Source organism: Zalophus californianus, chromosome 9 (genome assembly GCF_009762305.2).
Source record: "Zalophus californianus isolate mZalCal1 chromosome 9, mZalCal1.pri.v2, whole genome shotgun sequence".
NCBI lineage: Eukaryota > Metazoa > Chordata > Mammalia > Carnivora > Otariidae > Zalophus > Zalophus californianus.
Window position 1 is genome coordinate 73318262 of NC_045603.1, and position 12267 is coordinate 73330528.

The window sequence follows — 12267 nt, forward strand, 5'->3', positions numbered from 1 at the left end:
AAAATAAAGTTTGTTTTTTTAGTCCTGAGCTTAAATTTACATTTCTATTCATCAGCCCTCTTGAGCTCTGCCAGAATTAATCTTCTGGGATTAATTAATTGAATTAATCCACACACCTCTTTTTGTGTGTATATGACAACTCTTTAAATATTCAGCCCTTAACCTGCTCTTGTATCCTCTCTCCAATGAATATTTTCTTTTCAGCTCAGTAGGTCTAGTTTCATCATCTGCTCCTTATATGATATAGCCTATAGATCCTTCGTTTTGCTTCCTCTGCTTTGGAAAGTCTCCAATTTTTCAATGTTCCTAAAATCTAACATCTAGAACTCACCCTCCTTCCAGATGTGGCCTTGGCAGAATATAGTAGCTCTATTACATTCTTTCTCCTGAAATATTTACTATTTATTTATATTTATTTATATACTTATATATATAATATATAACATATATAATATATAACAGAATATATAACAATATTATATATGTTATATATATAATATATATAACAATATTATATATGTTATATATATAATATATATAACATATAATAATAAATAAATATAAAATATATATATATTTACTATTGAACAAGTTATTTGAAAGTGTTGGTAGAGGAACCATAAATTGTTGATTCATTGATCTTGTATTCAATTAAAAAATCTCTTTAGCTATTTATGTATTTATTTATTTCAATTTATTTAAACTAAAATAAACCCAGGAAACAATTCAGTCATTTCTCCTATCCCCTACCCCCCCCACCTCTGGCACTTACCAGTCTGTTCTCTGTATCTGTGAGCTTTTTTTTTTTTAATACATATTTTTTAGATTGCACGTATAGGGGAGATCATATAGCATTTATCTTTCTCTGTCTTATTTCACTTAGCATAATGACCTCTTTAGCTTTTTAAATCTAGGCTACTATTTTTTTTTTAAGATTTTGTTTATTTATTTGGGGGAGAGAGAGAGAGAGAATGTACACAAGTAGGGAGGAGGGGCTGAGGGAGAGGGAGACACAGACTCTGGGCTGAGCACAGAGCCCGATGTGGGGCTTGATCCCAGGACCCTGGGAACATGACCTGAGCCAAAGGTAAACGCTAAACCAGCTGAGCCACCCCAGCACCTTTAAATCTAAGCTACTATTAAGTCTTTTCCCTTTTGGAACCTTCTGTTCTTTCTTCTACTTAAATTTTATCTTTAAATTGTATCCAGTGGTTATTTTAGTGTTAAGTAGGTACTTAAAGTAAATAAATTTTGTTTGTCATTTTCCTAGGCAATACAATACACTATCTAGCTCTTTAATATATCAGCTTAATAAATATGCCATCTCTGTCTTCAGTGCTAAGGAAACATTGATATTAAAGATGTCCTTCCAAATTGACAGGAACATTGAATGGAACTACCTTACTATAACAGTTCTGTACTTACCTACCATATCCACAAGGATATCATTTGAAAATCTTATTGTATGGATCTTTTTGGAATCAACATGTATTGTGAATATGACATTCCCCTAATTTGCTATTAAGTCTACAAAGAACTTCCCCTGTGAGATTAGTGTTCTCTCTTACTGATGAGCATTTATTTTTAAGTGTTTATAATGATTTGTTTAATATTTTCCTTTGTGAGACTCAACAAGAAGTTTTACCCATCTGTAATTTCTGAAATCCACAATTTCCCCCCTGCTTTTTGGAAATTTGGGTCTCCATGTTTTGTCCCGTTTATCAGTCTTAGTGTACCCACAGTGATTTTTACCTCCACAATGGTGTATTCTTTTAAAACCCTGTGATATAATGACTTAAAAACAGAAATACTTGAATCCATTGGATAACTCTCTATTGTCAGTTCTAACTTGTCTGGGGTTTACATTTCTTCCTTATCATTTCTGCCCATTGCATCTTGAAGATTGTTCTTTTTCATTAAGAAGATAGAAGGGCCCTGGGTGGCTCAGTCGTTAAGCGTCCAACTCTAGATTTCAGCTCAGGTCATGATCTCAGGGTTGTGAGATTGAGACCCACATTGGGCTCTGCACTGGGCATGGAGCCTGCTTAAGATTCTCCATCTCCCTCTGCCCCTCCCCCTCAAGATTTAAACAGTTTTATTTTATCCCTATTATTTGTTTTGATACTATTGCCATCTATCTTATATAATGAACATATTCCAACATGGTAACTTTTCTTCCTTCTGTGAGCAAAGATACATTGATTTAGTCTTCTCAACACAACTATTTCAATTCAAATCCTATCTTAAACTCCTTTATATTTCCATAGTACATAGTCTACTGGCATAAAGCAGAATGTCTAGAAATATTAAACTTGAGAAAGCTCCCTAAGGAGCCTCATTGTACTTTTAAAGTCTCATTCCTTTTTAAAATCTTTGAGACTGTTGGAGTTTTTTGCTTTAATTTTTTGATAGTTTGGAGCTATTCTCCCTTCAGAATTTCTGTGTATGTGATCATTCCTATCTTTTTTCAAATTCATTTGAAATTTGTTTTTTCAGTATTTTAGGTGATATGTGTTATACTTTCCCCAGAACGTTCTTTTTGACCTAGAGTCACATTCCAGCATGACAGAGAGTCACACCTTCCAGTTGTCCATCATTTATCCTTTCTTATTTGTCAGAATTTACTATAATCAAACACCTCCCAATATTGCTTAATTAAACTTTGAAGAGAAGAACTTGTTAGTGAGAAGATCCAATGTACTATATGCTTTATTCTTTGTAGAATGCACCTGCTGGCTGATGCCTAATTAGTTGATGTACCCCATCACTACTATTACTAATTCACATTTTGTCTCTGTGTCCTTTTCCTTTAAAAAGAGATAAGGGAGCAGTCTGAATTTTATTATTAATTACTTAGAAAGACTTCTTAAAGTCAGGGGGAAAATAAAATTAGTCCCATGATATAGCTACTGAAATAAATCTTGTTTTTTCCCCCACCTCAGGGGCATAATCAACCCATTTCCTGCTTCAAAAGGAATCAGAACTTCTCCACTGCAGTGTATTCACATAGCTGAAGGGCACACAAAAGCTGTGCTCTGTGTGGATTCTACTGATGATCTCCTCTTCACTGGATCAAAAGGTGCCAGTAGTTGTTTCATGTGGATAGTTAACAGATTTTAAAAAAAAATGATTACATTTTTAACAGGCTTTAAAAAACAGTCAAACTGCTTAAGACCCATAAGAACCTGAGAGATAATCTGGTTCAACTCCTGAATTATATAAAATCATTGCATAGTTGGAAAGAAAGTAAGACCTCTGTTGATGTTATATGAATAGAATGTTGAGAGGATACATTTCCCTTCAATAACTGAGCACTTAATGCATGCAAAAGGCCCTGAGCAAGCAATGCAGGTTATATAAAAATTGACAAAAGGTCATTACAATGTACACTGTGGTAAAGAGAATAAGATGTAGTAACCACCATTTCTTGAGCACTTAACTATATGTCAGAGACTATGCTAAATACTATCCAAATTACATCTCATTTAATTCTTATGGTAACCCCAGTGAGATACATGTTGCATCCTAGTTTTACAGATGAAGAAACTGAGGATTCAAGAAATGAAATAATTTTCCCAGATAAATTTAGTAGTAAGTGGAAGAACCATGATTGGAAACCCATGTCTACTCATCTCTAAACCTGCACTCTTAACCCCTTTGGTACAATTGCAGGCAACTAGAAATCAACTATAAATGCTCTGAAGAGTTAAGGACTAAAGCATTTTGGGTTTTCCTCAAAAGGGAGAGGTTATGCCAACCTGTGAGAAATAAGGAAGGCTTTGACATGGAGGCATTTAGGATGAACCTTACAGGATGGTTTGGATATTGACAGGTAAAATTGACAACCAAGATTATAGAACAACATAAGCAGAGACATAGAGCTAAAAGTGGGGTATGTTTGGAAACTAAATCTAATTGGGTTGAAAAGTAGAATACAGTTGACCTTGAACAAATTGGGGGTTAGGGGTGCTGACACAGTCAAATCTGCATATGGGGCGCCTGGGTGGCTCAGTTAGTTAAGCATCTGCCTTTGGCTCAGGTCATGATCCCAGGACATGGTCCTGGGATCAAGCCCCATGTTGGGCTCTCTGCTCAGCAGGAGCCTGCTTCTCCCTCTCCCTGCTTCTCCCCCTGCTTTGTACTCTCTGTCAAATAAATAAGTAAAATCTTAAAAAAAAAGAAAATCTGCATATAATTTTTGACTCCTCCAAAACTGAACTACTAATAGCTTTCCCCCAAAATTGAACTACCAATAACATAAATAGTCGATTAACACATAACAATAACATAAATAGTCGATTAACACATATTTTGTATGTTATATGTATTATATACTGTGTTCTTATAATAAAGTAAGCTGGAGAAAAAAATGTTACTAAGAAAATCATAAGGAAGTCTTAAGAATACATTTTTAGTACTGTACTACTGTACTGTATTTATCAAAAAATTTGCATATAAATGGACCCATTCAAACCCATGTTGTTCAAGTGTTAACTGTAATTGTAAGGGAAGTGATGGGCAATAGGGCTAGAAAGGTAGGAAGGAAACATGTACAGGAATTTGGGGAGCTAGTAAAAGTTTTTTAGCATTTAGGGACATTACAGGACTCAATCAACAAGAATGTATTGCTCATCGTATCTAAGGAAGTATACCAGTCTAGCTAGAACTTACAAATTGTGAATGACAAACCATTATCCAATTAAAGAATCTACACTGTGGAAATGTACTTTTCTAATTCAAATTAAATTTATCTCCAGAATAATCACATATTTGACATGTCAGAAAAACAAAATAATTAGTTTATAATTTGTTTTGTGGTCAAAAATAAAATCCATCAATCAGTGACACTTAGAAAAGAAAGGTGTATGTGTTTATGAATGTGGAGTGCTTTGAGGAGGTAAGAATGAACAAAGCAGAATATTTTGAAGAGGCTGATTTGGGAATGCCATTTTAAATTCAGGGGCAATATGAGGCAAGATTCTTGTGATATGACTATTACAAAATTTTATATAATTATTTTTTTAATACCTCATAATACATACACCAGACATACCTGGCTTTCATCTAATCCTTTATATGTACTTTGCCCTTGAACCTGAAGCAGAAGGTCAAGGATGGAGGTAGGATGTCTGTCTCAGGTTAGTGGAATAATTACTTTTTTCTTATTTCATTTCACTCTTATAGGAGAAAAACGGTTTAGATAATTTTTATTGTTAAGAGTAGTTCATATTGACAGTATTTTCCTTTCTTATTTGTTGTAGATCGTACTTGTAAAGTATGGAATCTGGTGACTGGGCAGGAGATAATGTCACTGGGGAGTCATCCCAACAATGTCGTATCTGTAAAATACTGTAATTATACAAGTTTGGTCTTCACTGTGTCCACATCTTATATTAAGGTGTGGGATATCAGAGATTCAGCAAAGTGCATTCGAACGCTGACGTAAGTAATTTAAAGACAAATAGCATAAGGGGCAAATAGTTCTTATGTACAACATATATGAAAAGATAGGACTGTGAATGTATTTTTATTTATACCTGTCTGCTTCTGAAAGGATGTTAAAGTAAGAATGTAGATAATATAAGGGGGAAAACCTACTGAGAAAATGTAATATAAGAGCCTGGTAGAAATGCAAGAAGGAGGGAAGATGGCAAAAGAGTAAGGGACCTTGTTTCATCTGGTCCCTTGAATTCAGCTAGTTATCTATCAAATCATTCTGAACACCTGTGAATTCAACCTGAGATCTAAGAAGAGAATTGCTGCAATTCTGCAAATAGAAAAGCAACCACTTTTTGCAAGGTAGGAGGTGTGGAGAAATGAATCTGAGGGGCTATATCCTAAGATAAACCAGGGAGAGAGCCTCCATAAGCCAGTTACAGAGCACACAAAGTCAGAACTTTTAGAAGTCTGCTCCCATGATGGACTTCCTGGCTTGAAAGTTGCTCAGGGGGTGAAAAGTGTGGTCTTAGGATCCCTGGGGTCACAGAAAGAGCAGGGGTGCCTGAGCCAGCAGAGTTCCCAAGCACTGGAGCAGGGAAGCCAGTAACGGTGGGCAAGCCCGGGAGTGGGCTCTCTGCTCAGTTTGCCATAAACTATGAACCACGGCACAATTGGGCAACCGCTCTCCTAGCAGGGAACTTGCAAATGGCAGAACCTGGGTGACCCTACTTCTTCCCCTGGGAGGATCTGGGAGGGTGCCTACCACAGAAGTCTGCAGAGTTTGACACACAAAAAAGTGATTGACGGCTTTTCCCTGAGGGTTCACTGAAGAGTGGGGCCCATGAACTTTCAGCTCCAGGGCTGGAGATCGGGATGCTGCCCTTTTTATTTTCATCCTCTAAAGTGGTGCAGAAAGCTGTCAGGGAACAAAAGCCACATAGAGCAGCCTGAAGCAACTTACACTGAGCCTGGACCCCTGGCCAGGGTGGTGCAACTCTGCCCAGGCAAAGACACCTGAGAATCAGTGCAGCAGGCTCCTCCCTCAGAAGACCAGCAGGAACATCAGGCTAAAAACAAGTTTATGGATCACACAGAACTAAAAAACTCCAGTGCTAGGGGAAAATAGTATGTAGAATTCGAGGTCTTTTCTCATGATTCTTTGGTCTTACAGTCTAAAATTTTCTTTCTCTTTTTCTCTTTTTTCCTTTTCAACTAGTTTCTTATTTTACCAACTCTTTTTTTAAGTCTTTCTTTAATTTTCATTTTTACATTTACATTTTATTGATATATTCTTCATTTTTGGCTTTCTTTCACTGTAATATATATAAAGTTTTTCTTTCTTTACAATATTGGGATCAAGTGTCTTCTAACAGACCAAAATACCCCTAGGTCAAGTGTATCACCCTGTTCTGTCTACCTGTTTAATTATATTCTTTTTTCCCTTTATTTTTCTTTTTTGGTTTCTGATCTCTTCTGATTTGTCTAGTGTATATTTTGCTGGGGTTGTGGTTGATATTTTTATTTTTTATTTCTTTTTTGTTCTCTCTTTCATCTCTTCTTCTCTGGACAAAATGACCAGAAGGAAAAATTCCCAGAAAAAAGAACAAGAGGCAGTACTCAATGCTAGAGACTTAATAAATATGGATGTTGGTGAAATCTTGGAGCTAGAATTCAGAACAATGATTATAAAGATACTAGCTGGGCTTGGAAAAAACATAGAAAACACTAGAGAATCCTTTTCTGGAGAAATAAAAGAACTAAGGTCTAACCAGTTGAAATCAAAAAGGGTATTGTGGAGGTACAATCAACAATGGAGGCTCTTACTGCTAGGATAAATGAGGCAGAAGAGAGAATAAGTGATATAGGAGATAAAACTATGGAGAATAAGGAAACTGAGCAAAAGAGAGATAAACAATTACTGGACTATGAGGGGAGGATTCCAGAGATCAGTGAAACCATAAAGTGAAACAATATTAGAATTATTGGGGTCCCAGAAGAAGAGAAAAGGGGGGGCAAAGGTATATTTGAGCTACAGCTGAGAACTTCCCTAATCTGGGGAAGGAAACAGGCATTCAAGTCCAGGAGGCACAGAGAACCCCCCTTAAAATCAATAAAAATAGGTCAACAGCCTGACATATAATAGTGAAGCTTGCAAATTTCAGAGACAAAGAGAAAATCCTGAAAGCAGCTTGAGACAAGAAGTCCTTGACCTACAAGGGTAGGAACATTAGACCTATGAGGGTAGAAGACCTATTCACAGAGACTGGCAGGCCAGAAAGGGCTGACATGTTATGCTGAGGGTACTAAATGAGAAAAACATGCAGCCAAGAATACTTTATCCAGCAAGACTGTCATTCAGAATGGAAGGAGAGATAAAGAGCTTCTAGGACAAACAGAAACTAAAAGAATTTGTGGTCACTAAACCAGCCCTGCAGGAAATATTAAAGGGGATCCTGTAAACAAAGAGATAGCCCAAAAGTAACATAGGTCTGAAAGGAACAGAAACAATACACAGAAACAGTGATTTTACAGGTAATACAATGGCACTAAATTCATATCTTTCAATAGTTACTCTGAATGTAAATGGACTAAAGGCTCTAATCAAAAGACACAGGGTATCAGATTGGATAAAAAAGCAAGACCCATCAATATGCAATCTACAAGAGACACATTTTATACCCAAAGACACCTCCAGACTGAAAATGAGGGGGTGAAGAACCATCTATCATGTTAATGGACATCAAAAGAAAGCTGGGGTAGCAATCCTTATATCAGACAAATTAGATTTTAAACCAAAGACTGTAGTAAGGGATGAAGAGGACAATATATCATACTTAAAGGGTCTATCCAACAAGAAAATCTAACAATTATAAGTATTTATGCTCCTAACTTGGGAGCAGCCAATTATATAAATCAATAAAAAAATTAAACCCATGAATAATTAATAATAGAGTAATAGTAGGGGACTTTAAACAGCCCAATCACAGCAATAGACAGATCATCTAAGCAGAAGATCAACAAGGAAACAAGGGCTTTGAATGACACACAGGACCAGATGGACTTCACAGATATGTTTAGAGCATTCCATCCTAAAGCAACAGAATGCACATTCTTCTTAAGTGCCCATAGAACATTTTCCAGAATAGATCACGTACTGGGTCACAAATCAGGTCTCAACCAGTACCAAAAGATTGGGATCATTCCCTGCATATTTTCAGACCACAATGCTTTGAAACTTGAACTCAATCACAAGAGGAAACTTGGAAGGAACATAAAATACTTGGAGGTTGAAGAGCATCCTACTAAAGAATGAATGGGTCAACCAGAAAATTAAAGAAGAATTTAAAAATTCATGGAAACAAATGAAAATGAAAACACAACTGTTCAAAACCTTTGGGATGCAGCAAAGGCAGTCCTAAGAGGGAAGTACATAGCAATACAAGTCTTTCTCAAGAAACTAGAAATGTTTCAAATACACAAGCTAACCTTACACCTAAAGGAGCAGGAGAAAGAACAGCAAACAGAGCCCAAACCAAGCAGGAGAAAAGAAATAATAAAGATTAGAGCAGAAATCAATGAAATGGAAAACAAAAGAACAGTAGAAGAGATCAATGAAACTACAAGCTGGTTCTTTGAAAGGATTAATAAGATCAATAAACCCCTAGCCAGACTTATCAAAAAGAAAAGAGAAAGGACCCAAATTAATAAAATCATGAATGAAAGAGGAGAGATAATGACCAACACCAAGGAAATAACAAAGAACATATTATGAGCAACTATATGCCAACAAATTAGGCAATCTGGAAAAAAAAGGATGCATTCCTAAAAACTTATAAACTACCAAAATTGTAGCAGGAAGAAATAAAAAACCTGAACAGACCCATAACCAGCAAAGAATTGAAGTAGTAATCAAAAATCTCCCAACAAACAAGAGTCCAGGGCCGGATGGCTTCCAGGGGAATTCTACCAAATATTTAAAGAAGAATTAATACCTGTTCTTCTGAAGCTGTTTCAAAAAATAGAAATGGAAGGAAAACTTCCAAACTTGTTCTATGAGGCCAACATTATCTTATCCCCAAACCGTACAAAGACCCCACCAAAAAGGAGAGTTACCAATATCCCTGATGAAATTAGATGCCAAAATACAAAGATACTAGCCAATAGGATCTAACAGTACATTAAGAGGATTCTTCACCATGACCAGTTGGGATTTATTTCTGGGATGCAGGGGTGGTTCAACGTTTGCAAATCAATCAACATGATAGATCACATTAGTAAAAGAAAAGACAAGAACCATGTGATCCTCTCAATTGATGCAGAAAAAGCATTCTTTCTTGATTAAAACTCTTCAAAGTATAGGGATAGAAGCAACATACCTCAATATCATAAAAGCCATCTATAAAAAGCCTACAGTGAATATCATTCTCAAAGGGGAAAAACTGAGAACTTTTCCCTTAAGGTCAGGAACACGATAGGGATGTCCACTCTCACCACTGTTGTTCAACATAGTACTAGAAGTCCTAGTCTCAGCAATCAGACAACAAAAGGAAATAAAAGGCATCCAAATTGGCAAAGAAGAAGTCAAACTCCCACTCTTCACAGATGGCATGATACTTTTTGTGGAAAACCCAACATACTCCACCCCACAATTGCTAGAACTCATACAGGAATTCAGCAATGTGGCAGTATATAAAATCAATGCACAGAAATTAGTTGCATTTCTATACACTAACAATGCAAAAGAAGAAAGAAAAATTAAGGAATTGATCCCATTTATAATTGCACCAAAAATCATAAGATACCTAGGAATAAACCTAACCAAAGAGGTAAGGGATCTGTACTCTAAAAACTACAGACACTTGTGAAAGAAATTGAGGAAGACACAAAGAAATGGAAAAACATTCAATGCTCGTGCATTGGATGAATAAATATTGTTAAAATTTCTATGCTTCTCAGAAAGTCTACACATTCAATGCAATCCCTATCAAAATACCATTGACATTTTTCACAGAGCTGGAACAAATAATCCTAAAATTTGTATGGAACCAGAAAAGACCCTGAATAGCCAGAGGAATGTTGAAAAAGAAAACCAAAGCTTGTGGCATCACAATCCTGGACATCAAGCTATATTACAAAGCTGTGATCATCAAGACAGTATGGTACTGGCACAAAAACAGACACATAGATCAATGGAACAGAAGAGAGAGCCCAGAAATGGACCCCTCAACTCTATGGTCAACTTATCTTTGACAAGGCAGGAATGAATGCCCAGTGGAAAAAAGACAGTCTCTTCAACAAATGGTGTTGGGAAAATTGGACAGCCACATACAGAAGAATGAAACTGGACCATTCTCTTACATCATACACAAACTCAAAATGGATGAAAGATCTAAATGTGAGACAGTAATCCATCAAAATCCTAGAGTAGAACATAGACAACAACTTGTGACTTCGACTGCAGCAATTTCTTGCTAGATTCATCTCCAAAGGCAAGGAAACAAAAGCAAAAATGAACTATTCAGACTTCATCAAGATAAAAAGCTTCTGCACAGCAAAGGAAAGAGTCAACAAAACTAAAAGGCAACCTACAGAAAGAGAAGATATTTGCAAATGACATATCAGATAAAGGCTAGTATCCAAAATCTATAAAGAACTTACCAAACTCAACACCTCCAAAACCAATAATCCTGTCAAGAAATAGGCAGAAGATACGAACAAATATTTCTGCAAAGAAGACATACAAATGGCCAACAAACAGGAAAAAATGCTCAACATCCCTTGGCATCAGGGAAATACAAATCAAAACCACAATAAGATACCACCTCACACCAGTCAGAATAGCTAAAATTAACAAATCAGGAAACAACAAATGTTGGTGGGGGTGTGGAGAAAGGGGAACCCTCCTACACTGTTGGTGGGCATGCAAGCTGGTGCAGCCACTTTGGAAAACAGTATGGAGATTCCTCAAGAAGTTAAAAATAGAGCTACCCTATGACCCAGCAATTGCACTACTAGCTGTTTATCCCAACCATACAAATGTAATGATCTGAAGGGGTACATGCCCTCCAATGTTTATACCAGCAATGTCCACAATAGCCAAACTATGGAAAGAATTGAGATGTCCATTGACAGATGAGTGGATAAAGAAGATGTGGTCCATATATACAATGGAATATTGCTCAGCCATCAGAAAGGATGAATACTTACCATTTACATTGACATGGATGGAACTGAACAGTATTATGCTGAGCAAAATAAGTCAATCAGAGAAAGACAATTACATGGTTTCACTCATATGTAGAATATAAGAAAGTGCAGAGGGAAGGGAGGGAAAACTGAATGCGAAGTAATGGAGAGGGAGACAAACCATGAGAGACTCTTAACTCTAGGAAACAAACTGAGGGTTGCTGGAGGGGAGGTGGGTGGGGGAATTGGGTAATTGGGTGATGGGCATTAAGGAGGGCACGTGATGTGATGAGCACTGGGTGTTAAAAGCAACTGATGAATAACTGACTCTACATCTGAAACTAATGATGTACCATATGTTGGCTAATTGAATTTAAATTTTAAAAAGGGCCTGGTATTAAATAGGAAGGAATGAATCATATTTGGTCTGTGACTAAGTATACATTTAATATTTCCTCCCTCTTAAATACTAAGGTATTGCATGTTCATAGTATTTTTTACTTGATGTAGTTAAATGATTTACATTACTTGCTTCAAATGAATACCACTCCTTGGAAAAATGGCTAAAATCACCATAGTAGACAGTTAAGAAGTACTTGTAACATTTAATTAGCAGGTATTGAATAATTGAGAGTTTTTTTG

At 36.3% G+C, this 12267-nt stretch overlaps 1 protein-coding gene across 14 annotated transcripts in view; it reads left to right on the forward strand.

The window, feature by feature from the left end:
- Positions 1–12267, forward strand: part of KIF21A (kinesin family member 21A) — a 145146-nt gene that overhangs the window by 122235 nt on the left and 10644 nt on the right. For all 14 annotated transcript variants that reach the window (XM_027593156.2, XM_027593157.2, XM_027593161.2 and 11 more), the window contains 2 exons: positions 2943–3079; positions 5262–5442. In XM_027593156.2, the coding sequence (XP_027448957.1) occupies positions 2943–3079; positions 5262–5442 (318 nt within the window). The remainder of the gene's footprint in view (positions 1–2942; positions 3080–5261; positions 5443–12267) is intronic.